The sequence below is a fragment of the Achroia grisella genome, unplaced genomic scaffold (assembly GCF_030625045.1).
Source record: "Achroia grisella isolate CSIRO2021 unplaced genomic scaffold, CSIRO_AGI_Agris_v1 utg784, whole genome shotgun sequence".
Lineage (NCBI taxonomy): Eukaryota > Metazoa > Arthropoda > Insecta > Lepidoptera > Pyralidae > Achroia > Achroia grisella.
Genome location: NW_026713024.1, coordinates 927,742 through 944,237, shown reverse-complemented (window position 1 = coordinate 944,237; position 16,496 = coordinate 927,742). Strand labels below are relative to the sequence as shown.

The 16,496-nt window shown below is 44.6% G+C and overlaps 1 protein-coding gene across 1 annotated transcript; it reads right to left on the bottom strand.

Annotated features, from left to right (window-relative positions):
• Positions 1–1,080: 1,080 nt before the first annotated feature.
• On the bottom strand, positions 1,081–16,375 carry LOC131851512 (TATA element modulatory factor). Its single transcript, XM_059202020.1, has 11 exons — positions 14,302–16,375; positions 13,545–13,762; positions 12,184–12,325; positions 10,212–10,431; positions 9,030–9,266; positions 8,104–8,242; positions 5,158–5,344; positions 3,727–3,807; positions 2,142–2,867; positions 1,802–1,885; positions 1,081–1,286 (listed from the first exon to the last, which is right to left on the bottom strand). Exons 1-11 carry the CDS (start codon positions 16,201–16,203, stop codon positions 1,215–1,217), a joined length of 4,008 nt encoding a protein of 1,335 aa, XP_059058003.1. The 5' UTR covers positions 16,204–16,375; the 3' UTR covers positions 1,081–1,214.
• Positions 16,376–16,496: the final 121 nt, after the last annotated feature.

Here is a 16,496-nt window from a genome sequence, read left to right as displayed (position 1 = left end):
TGAAACAGAATTCTGTTGTGAATTTCCATGGACTATTTTTAAATAGATTTTTTTCTTGAACATTCAATTTTTTTTATATTCTATGTTTTAATATACTATTTGTTATTGCAAACACTCCAAACACCTCAAAATCTTGAGCCTTATTAGAATAATGTCGATATACTATTTTTAAATAGATTTTTTTCTTGATTATGCTATTTCTTTTTACATTCTATTTTTAAGATACTATTTGTTATCGCACACTCCAAACATCTCAAGATTTTGAGGCCCATTCCCTTTGATTAGTGGCGAACAACGGTCAAAGAAACAGCTACGAGTGTTTACAATCTTACTCTAACATATTTCTATTCACATGGTGATTTGTGATATGCTGTTGAGGTTTCTTAAATGTGTGAGATGGGGCATTACAAATTAATCAACCAATCAGTCCGGGTCCTCGAGGTCCCGCTCCGCCATCTTATTGTTACGCCACTGAACGAGATGTAGGTATAAGAGCGAGCTATGTCTAAATCTGTTAGAGGTTTTTTCTTGAAAATCTTTATGATTATTCCATATCATTGTCGATGATTATTAATATGGCAGTTGTTTGTAGCATGAAGAATGTAAAGTTTTATGACATTATTTATTAATATATTTATGTTTTATATTTTAGATTTAAGCAAGAATTATGTGTAAGGATTGATAGCTAATGGCACTAGGGTCTCTCTGCCTACTTAAGCGGATCTGGCATGATTTATCTATATAAAAAAAAATAATATTGCCATTCTAACAAAATCCATTTGCCGCCTGCTTTAGCGAACTATATATAAAAATATACATTTTTTTACAATTTTTCTAAATCTGTATTTTAAAGTCAAAGCAACTAGCGAGGAATATATAACTTCTAGCACTTGTTAACATTAATCTCATTTTTATATGTTAATATTCATTTCTATATATATACCGGTTTCATTTTTCAATCTATTCTATATTTTGATTTTATTAAACGAAATTGCACATACATTTTGAATTAATTGTTCTTATTTCTCTTAGCGTGTGTATATCTAATGGAAATTGAACGAAATTGTCTATGGTACCTATTTTTGGATGTTACGACACTGCGATATAACTTATTGGCCCACGCATTCTTCACTGGGTACTAGAGGTAGTAGAGTGGTAAGGGAGTGAAGTTAGAGCCAGAAACGCCTGCTGCAGCGGAAGCAGGGCTCCGGAGGCTATCGGGTGCAGACCTTCTTCTTCAGTGCGATCAACTCGTCCAGCTGCGCTTTGTACAGCTGCGTCACGTCCTGTTAATGAATAGTGTGTTAGACAAACATACCGATGGTAAAAATTAACGACAATTGTTGTTATGAGCGTGGTGTCTTAGAGGTTTGATACCCCGGTATTTCTCGTTCTATTTGTCTACATTTACATGGACATTATTTCCTGCGTGAAGACCGATTTGCTCGTGAAAGAAAGAAAGAGGGTATTCTACATTATCTTGAACAAGTTTAGCACTTGTCCAAGCTAAGAATAATCATGTATGCTACATTGTACTGGACAAATTTAGCACTTCTTCAAGCTATGAATCATCATGTATGTTGCATTATATTGGACAAGTTTAGCACCTGTCCTAACTAAGAATAATCAAGTATACTACATTATCTTGGACAAGTTTAGCACTTGACCAAGCTAAGAATGATCAAATATATTTCATTAGCTTGGCCAAGTGTTAAACTTGGTCCTGAGAAATAAAGTGCCATATGTCGGCAATGCCAATACAAACACATGAAACAAGTAAACAGATAAAAAAAGTACGGACCTGTAAATCTAGCTTTAACTCCTCCATCTGCTCCTCTTTCTCTCCGTACATCTGTAGTAGGGCGTCATACTGTTCCTGAACGCTCTGTAATAAATGGATAAAATATATTATTAGTTCTGACTGTAAATGTGTTTCATAGAATAGAAAATAATTACAAAAACTGTAGCGCTAGCCGAGGACAGAAAACGCCGTCAGCATTTACAGGGATGTCGACAAATGGAGCACAGCTCCATGTCGCCAGCTGATGCAGAGATGTCGGCAGCAAATGCAGGAACGCCGGCTGCTGGAGCTAAGTCGCCGCCAGCTGGTGCAGCTGGTGTAGTGTGGGGGCAGGCCGCACCTGGTAGTCGTCGAGCCGCGCCTGCAGGCGGGCGGCGTGTCGCCGCAGGTGGGCTCGCTCGGCCGCCAGCTGGTGCAGGGTGGCCTCCAGCTGGTGCAGCTGGTGCAGTGTGGGGGCAGGCCGCACCTGGTAGTCGTCGAGCCGCGCCTGCAGGCGGGCGGCGTGTCGCCGCAGGTGGGCTCGCTCGGCCGCCAGCTGGTGCAGGGTGGCCTCCAGCTGGTGCAGCTGGTGCAGTGTGGGGGCAGGCCGCACCTGGTAGTCGTCGAGCCGCGCCTGCAGGCGGGCGGCGTGTCGCCGCAGGTGGGCTCGCTCGGCCGCCAGCTGGTGCAGGGTGGCCTCCAGCTGGTGCAGCTGGTGCAGTGTGGGGGCAGGCCGCACCTGGTAGTCGTCGAGCCGCGCCTGCAGGCGGGCGGCGTGTCGCCGCAGGTGGGCTCGCTCGGCCGCCAGCTGGTGCAGGGTGGCCTCCAGCTGGTGCAGCTGGTGCAGTGTGGGGGCAGGCCGCACCTGGTAGTCGTCGAGCCGCGCCTGCAGGCGGGCGGCGTGTCGCCGCAGGTGGGCTCGCTCGGCCGCCAGCTGGTGCAGGGTGGCCGCCAGCTGCCGCAGCTCCCCGTCGCGTCGTGTGAGCGCGGCCAGCGCCTGCTCCTCGCCCACCACGCCGCCGCCCGCCACCCCCGCACCGCCCCCCGCACCCCCACCACCTACAGGTGGCGTGCCGCTACCCTCCTCCTGTGTGCACACGATCTCTGGTTACTTCGATACCTTCATCGCACTATAATAGCCGTGCACGAGACCCCGACCTCCTCGTCAACGTCTCATGTGGTATTATAAGCCAGCAAAATGGAACAGATTGCGAGAATTTTACATATCGTACCCATGGAAGCAGTACCTCTTCGCATCAAAAGACGTACAGCCACCGTTACTGAAGTCATACTTATGGGTATGGAATGTTTCATTCCAAATCTGTTGGGTGCTTCAGGGGCGAAAAGGCGACCGTGGTTTAATAGGTCATGCAGAGAAAGCAGACAAACTAAACAAACTGCTTATCAGGTTTGATCCACGGCTCGTTCCAACGTTCCAGGTTTAGTAACAGGGTAATAGCCAAATTCGACTTCGCCCGCAAAATTGGAGAACAACTAGCACCACATCCTTCTGGAACGCTGGCGTTCTACAAGGTCCTGTTCTCTCCCCGACTTTATTTCAGCTGCACATCAATGATTTGTTAACCACAGTTAACATTCATTATTATGCGGATGACAGTACTGGGGACGCATAATACACGGGCCGTGCTAATATCCCTCTTTCTGTAGTGACGGCAATTTTGGCCCAAACCTCTCCAGAGAGGAGTGTTCATAACTTATTAAAAAAAAAATCAATAGTTTGTCTCTTTACTATAAAAATGTACAGAAAACAAAAAAATACAGACCACCCTATAAAATGGAAATTTTAAATTTAGAACATTCTTAAGTTTCACACTCGAACAATATTTCTGTTCATGAACACATTTTTTAAAATACTTTTAGGAATATAATCGGAAGACCTTTTGAGCTTACATGATTCATTAAAAGAATATGTACAATCAACTCACCAAGTGCCACAGGGGGTTAGAGAAGGAGTCCGAAGCGACGGACTGCGACGGCGATACATCACCACGCGCTGACATCTGCTCCTGTAATTAAATGTAATTAATTTGTTAATTTCATGCTTCATCAACATAATAGAGCCCCAAAAACAATAATTATTACATTATTTTTACTGCTATATAAGTTTATGAGCAATGATCTCATAAACTACTTTAACGGTGGTTTTCACGTTGAGCTAGCAATTAGCGCGCAGCTGTGCTCGAATGACATGCGATACTTCAACATGAACAATACCTACCTTTACACGACAAATTCTTCCACGCACAACCTACCGTGGGAACGCCAGAGCGCATAATCGTAAGGGTACATTTGTAGCCACTCATGCATAAAGGAAATATCTCCTTTGCAAAATTTACACTATTTCCTGAGGTATTAAAACCATCGCTCCTAAGAATATGCTTCAATTCTTGTTCCTGACGGGTCTAGGTACCGAACTTTGAAAAAGGGCGAGCACAGTAGATCTATGTAGGTTGCAGTGCTACAGGCCCATGCACCTGACAATAGCCCAAACGAGCCAATACAAAAAAAGGATTGCATTTAACCGTAATTCGTCAACTCTTTCACGCGTGTCTTCGCGAAAATTTCATGTAACATCACTTTCTTCACTCTTCTTCTTCTCTTTCTACACTCTTCTGATTTTACCTGATACAAATACATAGATAAATATATAATGATATTTTCAGGGTTTCTTTATAAAATAAACTAAAATTTGTTTCTCTGTAAACAAAGAAATGTTTTATTTAATTTTAAAACACTACAATTATTTAACACTGAAATAACGAATCACACATATAACTCACCTGTAAACAAAGAAACGACATTTAAAATTTATTACAATTATTATTCAACTATTACTGTCTTTTTATAATATATTTTATATAACGTACACTTGTTTTTGGACGATCCATTTTTATGTTATTTCTATTGACAGCTTCCTTTGACACTCATTACAATCAACAGTGCGGAACGCGCCAAAATTTGAATTATTGAAATATTTAATTATATTATTTTAAAGAATTTCTTTATATATATTTACAAAAAATATATATCTATGTATTTGTATCAGTTATCTAATATCCATAACACAAGCTTTAGCTTCACTTGGGTCTAGATGGCGCTGTGTTAATTGTCCTGAGATTATTATTATTATTATAATTACATCTTTGCTCTATAGTTAGACATCCATCGTTTTGGAATGACAATTAATTAGTACAAATAGACGCTAAAGCATGTACGTTTCAAGGACGCAGGAATGCGCGAGCGCGGCGAGCGTGGTCCTTCCTTTGTTTATGTACATTTGTGCTTTGTGCGCATTCTTTCCCGCGTGGAAGTCGATTCAAATGTGAACGGGGGTAGGTGTAGAAGCAGGTGGTGACCTGTATCAGAGCGTTCCTGTCGCGCTCGGCCTGCAGCTGGTGGTGGAGTCGCTGCAGCTGGAGTCGCTCGGCCTCCAGCGCGGCTCGCAGCTCGGCCGCCGCCTCCTCGGCCGCCCGCAGCCTCCCCTGCAGCTCCTCTACTGCGTTCTCCTTCTCCACTCTTAACGTTTCTAACTCTTCACATTTACTGAAATCGATCATAATCATTGTATCCACGTTATTGTCTGATAAGATAAGGTGAGGGAATTTTCAAAAGCCGTTAAATATTGTGATCATTGCAAACAAAAAGTAAAGTATGGGACACAGTTACCTGGATACATCAATATAATAATTGCAATTAATTATGGCTAGTAAGACAAACTCAATATTATCTACTAAGCACTGCCGTGTCTAAACTGTGTCATTCCACTTGACATTTCCCTATTGTTATTTAGTATATAATGTTACGTTTTAGCCTTACGAGTGGTAGATAAAAAACAAATTGTTATGACTATTCCAAAGTGCTTAAATTAATAAATAATTTTCTATTCTATTCAGCCGCTTCCCTTGCCACTCGCGCTGCCGGAAATATTGCCGGGCGACAACTCAGCGAGAGGGCTGAATGTAAAAACACGCTGCCACTCGCGCTGCCAGTCAAATTGACTCGCGCACGAAAAACCGACAATCGAGGGAGCGCCGGGCAGCGCGAGTGGCAGCGCCAATGGTATGGGAAGTATCCGTGCTCACTTCCCTGTTCACTCGGGTTGAGTGTAAATTGGGCTTAAGAACAATATTTTTTATGTACGTTTTGTCAGTTCATTATCATCTGTAATATACATCGTCTCAACCGACAGCATTGTGTTATTACTCCACAACATAAAGGTTATATTCGACTAAGTATTATTTTGAGTGAGATTTAACAATCTTAACATTAATGTATCGAGTTAAGAAAACTTATCGTGTAAATCATAGTACTGTACCTTTGTATAAAAATAATGTGGTGTTGCAAGTTTAAATTAAGACGAGAAAAAGTATTTAAGAATTACATAAATTAAGGAGATAGATAAAATATAGAGAATGTTGTGTCAGACACAGGTCATCCGTTCCCCCTCTAGGGGTTGACGGTTGGGACCTAGAGGACCCTAGTACTCCTATACCCGGAATTGACTCTGGAGACAATAACTCGGATAATCTAGTCGATGATAAAAAATATATTGTGAATATTTTATATGGTATTAGCTACTCGCCCCGGCTTCGCATGGGTGTACATGTATTATATATATAAACCTTCCTCTAGAATCACTCTATCTATTAAATAAAACCGCGTCAAAATCCGTTGCGTAGTTTTAAATTTAAGCCTATATAGTGACGGACAGACAGCGACTGCGACTGTTTTTTATACTATGTAATGATGGCAATACTATTGTCGATGACTGATCATAGTCCGTGGTTTTGACACGTCCCTTTTCTCTGCACGCTCTCGGCCCGTCACGTCGTTCGTTCATTCATTTGCTATGTCGTATTCGCCTAATTACATTAAAATATTAATACTTATACATTATAACTTTTCATTTTTAAATCTATAATACACGTTTCACATTATATTGTGACAACTAGCTTTTGCCCGCGGCTTCGCTCGTGTTAATTTATCCCCTTAACGGTGGAATTTATCAAAATCCTTTCTTAGGGGTTGCCTACGTCATAATAGCTTTATGCATGCAAAGTCTCAGCCCGATCGGTTTAAAATTGACAAAGTTTCATACAAACTTTCATCCCTATTTTATCCCTTTGGGGGTAGAATTAATCAAAATACTTACTTAGCGGATGTCTACGTCTTCATGTCAAATTTCAGCCCGATCTGTCCAGTGGTTTGGGCTGTGCGTTGATAGATCACTACGTCAGTCACCTTTGAGTTATATATATTTAGATATATTTGGTGAAATCAGTCTCGTCGTTTCACTATCAACTGCCGCCTGCTGCTGCGCTGCGGTGCCAGTCGTGAGGTTCACTATAGTAAGAGTGTGAGTGGAGGCGTCCTGTCAGCGCGGCGCGTACCTGAGGAGCTGGGGCTGCAGGCGGAGCGCGGGCCGTACCTGAGGAGCTGGGGCTGCAGGCGGAGCGCGGGCCGTACCTGAGGAGCTGGGGCTGCAGGCGGAGCGCGGGCCGTACCTGAGGAGCTGGGGCTGCAGGCGGAGCGCGGGCCGTACCTGAGGAGCTGGGGCTGCAGGCGGAGCGCGGCCCGTACCTGAGGAGCTGGGGCTGCAGGCGGAGCGCGGCCCGTACCTGAGGAGCTGGGGCTGCAGGCGGAGCGCGGGCCGTACCTGAGGAGCTGGGGCTGCAGGCGGAGCGCGGGCCGTACCTGAGGAGCTGGGGCTGCAGGCGGAGCGCGGGCCGTACCTGAGGAGCTGGGGCTGCAGGCGGAGCGCGGCCCGTACCTGAGGAGCTGGGGCTGCAAGCGGAGCGCGGGCCGTACCTGAGGAGCTGGGGCTGCAGGCGGAGCGCGGCCCGTACCTGAGGAGCTGGGGCTGCAGGCGGAGCGCGGGCCGTACCTGAGGAGCTGGGGCTGCAGGCGGAGCGCGGGCCGTACCTGAGGAGCTGGGGCTGCAGGCGGAGCGCGGGCCGTACCTGAGGAGCTGGGGCTGCAGGCGGAGCGCGGGCCGTACCTGAGGAGCTGGGGCTGCAGGCGGAGCGCGGGCCGTACCTGAGGAGCTGGGGCTGCAGGCGGAGCGCGGGCCGTACCTGAGGAGCTGGGGCTGCAGGCGGAGCGCGGGCCGTACCTGAGGAGCTGGGGCTGCAGGCGGAGCGCGGGCCGTACCTGAGGAGCTGGGGCTGCAGGCGGAGCGCGGGCCGTACCTGAGGAGCTGGGGCTGCAGGCGGAGCGCGGGCCGTACCTGAGGAGCTGGGGCTGCAGGCGGAGCGCGGGCCGTACCTGAGGAGCTGGGGCTGCAGGCGGAGCGCGGGCCGTACCTGAGGAGCTGGGGCTGCAGGCGGGCCGCGAGCGCGGCGCGGAGCTGTGCGGCGGCGAGCTGGTCGCGCAGGCTCGTGTTCTCGTCGCGCGACATGCGGTCGCTTTCCATCGCCTTGGCCGCTCGAGTTTCCGCCTCCGCTGTTGAAATAGTGTTCATAATAATAATATAGGAATGCTGCGGGTGTTACTGGGTGGCGGTAAATGCGAATAAAGTGTATTGATAGATAGAAAAACAATTCATTTATTTCCATTATAGTGATCACACTCAGGCTGCCCTGCGTATTCTGAGGTGGGCAATACTCCGCTCAATTTGGCTAACAGGAAACCGAGCAAATCTCCATCAGCATTTCCCTTGCTCAGTTTTTGCAACATCAGGGGAATTCATTCCAATCTCAACGCCGTCCACCACCACCTAGAGACGGCGAGGCCGGCTTTGCTCTTCCTTACGGAGACGCAAATATCCTGTCCCGACGAAATTTCGTACCTGACCTACCCTGGATATAGATTGGAACACCATTTTATTCCACGGGCCGGTGTGTGCGCTTATGTCAGAGAGGAATTTGCTGTCGCCGTCTTGGTACACTTGAAGGTACTGACCTATCCATTTTATGGTTGCGTATAGATTGCGATGACCACCCCCGCATCTATGCATGCTTATACAGGTCTCATAGCGGTAACACCGAAACTGACCGACTCATTGAACACGTCCAATTGGCTACAGATTTTTTGCTCCAACATATTCCCTCCGCTGAGGTCGTGATTCTAGGTGACTTCAACGCCCATCACGCTGAATGGCTCGGTTCACGTACCACCGACTATGTGGGGAGACATGTACATGGCTTTGCTTTGGCATATAGTTTGACGCAACTGGTATCCCCGCCTACGCGAATTCCTGATGTTGCGCGATGACGATTGTAGTACGTACCGAGTCTCTGGTGGAGGTCTCGCGTGGCGGCGGCGTGTGCGCGGTCTCTGTCGAGGGCGGCGCGCTGCAGCGACGCCAGCTGACTCAGCAGCGCCCCCGCCGCCCCCGCCCCGCCCTCCGCCGCCCCCTCGGGGCCCGCCCCCGCCGCCGCCCCCGCCCCTGCCGCCTCCGCCAACTCGCGCGCCTCCCGCACCTGCGCCCGCAGCGCCTCCTCTCGCGCTATCCACTGCTTCTCCTCTACACACCCAAAAAAAATCTATCACGCGGATGATTCTGGTTTGTAACTTAACATTTAATAAGAACTATAAGTAACGATTTTAATAATGAAGTTTTAACTAGTCCAGTAATCCGCCTATCAAAAGACTTTGTTTAATATTTAAGGTAACTATTTCGCGAGTGATTTGAGGAAAAAAGTCCCCCAACTTTCGCGCCAACGCCTCAAAGCCCCAACCTTCACCCTCCTTCTCCTACAGGGTGTGCAAATATCCTTGTGATTGCTCTGACACGATCCGATCTCATCCACTCCGCTGCTCGTCTTGGCGCAGGTCTGCGATGCCTCGTCCTCGTCCTCGGCCCGTGTGGTAGCGGTCCGCAGCGCGGCCCGCAGCCGTCGCAGGTTTGCCGCGGCGCGGTCCGCGTGGGCCCGCGTGTACCTGTCCGCAGCGCGGCCCGCAGCCGTCGCAGGTCTGCCGCGGCGCGGTCCGCGTGGGCCCGCGTGTACCTGTCCGCAGCGCGGCCCGCAGCCGTCGCAGGTCTGCCGCGGCGCGGTCCGCGTGGGCCCGCGTGTACCTGTCCGCAGCGCGGCCCGCAGCCGTCGCAGGTCTGCCGCGGCGCGGTCCGCGTGGGCCCGCGTGTACCTGTCCGCAGCGCGGCCCGCAGCCGTCGCAGGTCTGCGGCGCCTCGTGCTCGGCCCGTGTGATACCTGTCCGCAGCGCGGCCCGCAGCCGTCGCAGGTCTGCGGCGCCTCGTGCTCGGCCCGTGTGATACCTGTCCGCAGCGCGGCCCGCAGCCGTCGCAGGTCTGCGGCGCCTCGTGCTCGGCCCGTGTGATACCTGTCCGCAGCGCGGCCCGCAGCCGTCGCAGGTCTGCGGCGCCTCGTGCTCGGCCCGTGTGATACCTGTCCGCAGCGCGGCCCGCAGCCGTCGCAGGTCTGCGGCGCCTCGTGCTCGGCCCGTGTGATACCTGTCCGCAGCGCGGCCCGCAGCCGCCGCAGGTCTGCCGCGGCGCGGTCCGCGTCGGCCCGGGCCGTGCGTGCGTCGTCCGCGGCGGCGGCGGCGCGTGCGGCCCGCCGCTGGTGGTCTGCTGCGCTGCGCTGGAGGTCGGTGAGTTCGCCGCGCGCCGCCTCCAGCGCCTGCCGGGAGCTCTCCAGCCGCGCCTGCGTGTCTTCCAGCGTGCTCCGCGTCTGTACCACGACACACACACACACATACATACACATTTTTTAATCTACCGATCATTCGGAATGCTCTCTCGAGACGAGAAGACCAAACTTTCGTTAAGCACCTTTAAATTGTTGTAACTTTACATTCTTTAACTATCCAACTAGTATTAACTTTTATCACGTCATACCATAACCATTCCTTCTTCTCCCGCCTGGCAGCATGTACGTCACTGAACAGCCGTCAGCATTTCGTACCATCGAAGGGAAAACGGTATGTGAGGTCGTCCATATAACGACCTCACATACCGTTTTCCCTTCAGTACACCAAATATTCACAAGCAAGTATCAGTCCACCCTTAATCATCCTGTACTCAATAAATCAAATTGGAAAGCAGTCCGAACTTATCATTTATACAGCATAGCATCCAAATTGTGCGGGTCACAGCAGACTCATACAAAAATGTATGCATACAAACTAAAACTGGCAAAATCTAAAATGATATTTTAACCCTTTTCACTTCAATGTCGAGTATCACTCGACAATGATTTTGTTCCAACAGATCCACTGTCGAATGACACTCGACATAGTGTAATACTTCCTTTTGCGGACAATTTTAAAAAGGTGTGAATTCTTTACGAAAAATTTTTATAAAGCCATCTCACACTTACTACGAAACGTGACATCAGCGCTGATTTCTACAACTGTAACCGATTGCACTGTTATAATACGAAAAACCCCTAAAAGTTAAAAAACGCAATTCTAACGTGGAGCTGGTGGAATAAAAAGAAAAAAAAGGCTTGGAGTAGAGATGTGCTAACACGTAATAAACATGACTCGAGTTAACTCGAGTTAAAATTCAGGTAACTCGAGTTGACTCGAGTCACCTGGAATAAAAAGTTTTTTTTATTATTTCGAACAAATCTAATGTTTTTGGGCGCAGCTAGCGTTGAAAACTTCACCGAACTATAGAGGGCGAGTAGAAATGGCACTTTAAAGCCGCGGAAGGACTTACAGAACACATAATCATTTTAATGATAACATAATCGGACGAATATGCGAATTTGTGACGAGTGAAAATTGTATGATATGAAATGATCGGAAAATTTCATGTCATTGTCGGTTTGATGACAGAATCATGCTATCGCTCTTTCACTTGATTCATTCATTTACCAGTTGAATTTTTCCAACTCGAGTTGGCAGAATTCAACTCGAGTTAACTCGAGTTGACACATCTCTAGCTTGAAGGTAAGGGTTAATACACACTAGTTGAATAATTAAATAAGAGGTAGAACAAGACGATAAGATAAGAGGACAAATCAGCAAACTCATTGCAGCAAAATCACCAGGAATTTCAGATATAATATCAACTTCTTTACTATTCAAATAGAAATAGAAATAATCTTTATTCAAATAAACTCATTACAAGCACTTTTGAATAGTCATATTTTGATTCTACCACTCATTCGGAATGCAGATTCATCACAAGAAGAACGAGCAAGAAACTTGTGTGTTGCTCTTTTTAATAGATGTTTTTTTTATATAAATAATTACAGTATAACAAGTAAGAGGCTTGCGATAATCAACATAGAAGTCGCTACGCACTCATTATTAGTGTAATTAGATAATATTGTCAGTGCTATGGATTTAAAGTTTTTCTATAAAAACATTAATATCGTTAACGAATTCTTCAATTTTATAGTAAGCTTTTTTAAAAGGAAGTGTTTTATAATTTTCAAGTGACATTAACAAAAATAGAGATATGTGATTCATACCTCGATTAGGTCAATCTCCAATTTCTTATTAGCTGTAGTTAGATTGTGGACAGCACTTATTTGATTAACTTCTAGCTCCTCCTTAGCAGCCATAGAGCGCTTTAATCTATCCATCTCGGCAGTTAGATCCGCTATCTTATCTCTGGACAAAAATATAATATTTATTATAGAGCAAGAGCTCACGACGGCCACACATTCGTATTATTAGTAAATAGCTGTACCCGCGACTTCGTCCGCGTGGAATTTAACTTTATTTTTCTAAAATAAAAGTAGCCTAAGTTACTCCTTACTACATCAGGTAACTGCTAAAACAAGTTCCGTCAAAATCGGTCCAGCCGTTTCAGAGATTAGCCGGAACAGACAGACAAAAATGTAAAATATGTTATTATGGTGTATGCACCGTATTTATATTCAATGTAAAAAACGGTTATTTCAATATTACAAACAGATACTCCAATTTTATTTATATGTATATATGTGAAAGTTCTTGTATGTGTGTCCCCAACACAGGTAAGAACGATCTCCACACATGAAACCTGGATCGTGGTTCTTTGGCAGGTAACAGGTAACAAAGGTGTAAAAATATTCATATCAAATTCGTTATTTAAAGAAACTCAATTTTTTCACATATTGTTCGTAACAGTATTATAACTTGCGCTGCTCATTCCCAGACACTTAGTATGGTTACTACCCCCGCCGGATACACCCCCAAACTATAAAATTCTACAATTATACTTACATTATATAATGAAAGCTGAATTTTATATATATTATTCAGAGAACTATTAAACTGTTTTTCTTTAATTGCCAGACAGTTTTATTGGTTCATTATCCTACCAGACACATTGAAAGCGTATATTGGGTAACAACGATGTTTACAATTTCATTTCAAATTTATTAACTTATGAAACAAAATTTTTTTACATATTGTTAGTAACAGTATTATAACTTGCTTGCCAGACACTTAGTATGGTTACAACCCCCCACCAGACACCCCCAAAATATAAGATTTTACAATTATACTTACATTATATTATGAAAGCTGAATTTTATATATATTATTCAGAGAACTATTAAACTGTTTTTCTTTAATTGCCAGACAGTTTTATTGGTTCATTATCCTACCAGACACATTAAAAGCTTATATTGGGTAACAAAGGTATATACAATTTCATCTCAAATTTATTAATTTATAAACTCAAATTTTTTATATATTATGCGTCTGGTACTGGTACACACATAGAACTTTCACATTTACTAGTAAGACGTATGTCTGGCCGTCATAGGCTCTTGGGCTATTAGCTTTATTGGAAGCAGTTACTATAATAGTATATTTATATACATTCTCTTGTTATGCTTACCTAAGACTCTTAATGACCTGTTCATTGTCCTTCTCCTTAGCTCTTAACTTCTTGATGATGTTAGAGTGCTGAAGTTGCTGCTTTGCCAGTTTCTCGCCTTCTTCCTGAAGCTGGGCTATTATATCATCTTTCTCTTTCAATGCGTTCTCCAGCTCTGATGAGTTTTTTCTTGAGGATGATTCAGATTTTAATGTATCCAATTGTTTTCTGAGCTGATCCTAGAGAGAGAGAGGAATAATGAGACTATTTGACATAATTAAAGAAATGGAAATAAAAATATCTCAGTACAATTCACACAGACCCGTAAGGTAAGTAGAACTACCTTACTACATGGCTCTGTGAATACATAGATATATTATTTGTAAATATATACAATTTAGTGACTAAGGTAAGCAGAGCTTGTGTTAGGATAGATAAGTATTATAAATACATAGATACATTTTTTTGTAATTACATACAAATAAAATACAAATAATCATACTCGTGAATACAAATGTTTGTACCCTGCAAGGAATCCTACCCACAACTATCGAAAATAAGGAAAAACTAGACTTTAAGGCACTAAAATAAAATTGAAAATTATTGGACTTAGATATACCTATATTATGGGTATGTGTGAAAGTTTATTGGGGAAGGTATTAGTAGCCGTTTAAAATAAGTAATTTTAAGTGACACAAGGAAAAAAATTTATATTAAGTATATATTTATTAATATTGGTACAAATACCTGCCCCGCTAATAATGTGTTAATATATTACCTTCTCTCTTATGGCTTGTTGAAATTTCTTTTCTAATGCTGACATTCTCTGAGTATAATCCTCTGTTATCAAGTTTATATCACCCCCTTCATGCTTCGCGAGCAGAGACTCCAGCTGATTCTTCAAATCTGCATTATTCTCAATAAGGTCAGCATTACTTCGACTCACTTCCATCAGTTTATTCTCTCTAGCTTCTAAAATTTCCGCCATTTCGCATAGACGCCGCATCAATCGTTCATTCTCTGACCCTTGACTCTCATCACTGGTATTACTCTGTACAGATGCCTCTGATAGCTCTCTATTGTGCCCACGCACCTTAGTGGCCAATGATTTCCCCAGCACCAAATCCACAAGGTTTGGTGAAGTGGATTGTTTGAAAGCATACTTTCCTGGGCTATTCCTGCAGAAGCCATGTCCATTATCTCCATTTGGACTGGGTATAATTTCAATATCAGATGACGTGGCTGTCTCCAACTCATCACCAGACGTGTGGCCTGATGTTCTGTCTGAACCAATCTTGACTAGATCACTCTTACTATCAGAACTTATTGGAGAAGTTCTCTCCTTCACACTACTCTCCTTTTGGGAGGATTCATTACTGTCTGTAGAGCACTGTTGTTTCTCAACATTAACAAATGCTGAACTTTCAGACCTCAGCATGTCTGTAACTTTCACATCATAGAAAGAAGATGAGTCACTCAACTTTTCTATCAGAATGTCATCTTGCTCGTTTTCTTTCTTATGTTCTTCTAATGTCGTGTCCATCGTGATACTATCATTGTCAGCATTCAATGTCCGATCTGACCAGGAACCATCGTTCGAGGAGTTTTCACTCATCTGCATTTTCTGAGATATAACTGACTGGTCTAAATGTATGTATTCTCCTCTACGGGGCTCAAGTCTTGTAGTCTTTTGGTAGGAACCGACTGATTTGTCATCTGTATCTAGAACAGTTGGTGCGGTGCATTCCGATATGGAATTGTAAGACATTGTATCCTCATCATCGTCAGCCACTAAACTGACACTATCAGCAGTTTCTGGTCTATCACTTCTATCACCAACAGGAGACAGCTTCTTGTCACTCTCATCAGCAATTGGGGACAAGTTTGAAGGTGAACTGTAATTTTTATCACTTGGAGAACTGTCAAAACCAATACACTCAATAGAACTCGGACTGAGAAGGCTGTCGGGTAAAACCTCAACAGATTCCGAATTGTGTTTCGTGCCTGTACTACTACTTTGAGACATGGATTGACATGACGGTTCTGAATCAGGGGTTGTCTTTAAACTCTGTGAAAGTACCTCCACCGAATCAGAACTATTTCTGCTCGATACAAGTGATAACCTATTTGACTTAGTTGAGCTGCGCCTCTCTTCATCTTTAGCGAATTCATCTTTACTAGCCTTAAATTTAGACTCCAACCCCTCTCCACCGTCAGACATAACAAGTTGACTTTTAGAAAACAAATCATCCTGACTATCATACTTAATATCGGATATTAAATTCAAAGACTGTGCTTTTGGTGGTTGTATAATAGTAGAATCATCACCTTTGGGTTGTTCAAAAAATGATCCAGCAAAAGATCCCCACACGCTCTGTGACGTGGATTTCGACGGACTGGCGGTGACCACAGGCTGATCTTTAATTGGTTCATCTTTAGTACTCTCTGCACTGACGGTTAGGCCCCAGGATGAGAAGAAATCCGAGTTTTCCTTGGAAGGCGTATTGCTGTGTTCCGGCGACGATTTATCGACAACTGCACTGCTGGGAGCCGGAGACTCATCCTCGTCCTCTTCGCCACTCACATCTTGTATATCCAGTGCTTTGTCGATGGTTTTCTGGGCTTCTTTTAACGCAGACTTTGCTAGACTCGTCAAGCCTGAGGTGTCGAACCAATTCATATTGTAGTTTCATTAGATAAGCACTATCCACTACGAATAACTATTAGAACGGTATTTTCGGCCACAAAATGTTTTAAAGTATCATTATTATGAAATAATAATACAATTCAAGAACCACAACACTGCACAGATGACGTTTCCATTTTGTTTATTTTCTGCAGTCCTTCATTCACTAACGATATAGTGTCGTAATATTTTTATAATAGCTTTACAACCAATTATAATGCCATTAAACTAAGCCAAAAATTAATAAAAATTATTATCTAGATTGTGAGATACCACGAATTGTATGA

Excerpts from the sequence above, each read along its gene's own strand:
- LOC131851512 (XM_059202020.1), bottom strand. The coding sequence starts at position 16,203 with ATGAATTGGTTCGACACCTCAGGCTTGACGAGTCTAGCAAAGTCTGCG. Across the intron at positions 12,326-13,544 it reads CAGGTCATTAAGAGTCTTAG|AGATAAGATAGCGGATCTAA; the intron begins GTAAGCATAACA and ends ATTTTTGTCCAG. Across the intron at positions 1,886-2,141 it reads CGCGGCTCGACGACTACCAG|AGCGTTCAGGAACAGTATGA; the intron begins GTGCGGCCTGCC and ends CATTTATTACAG.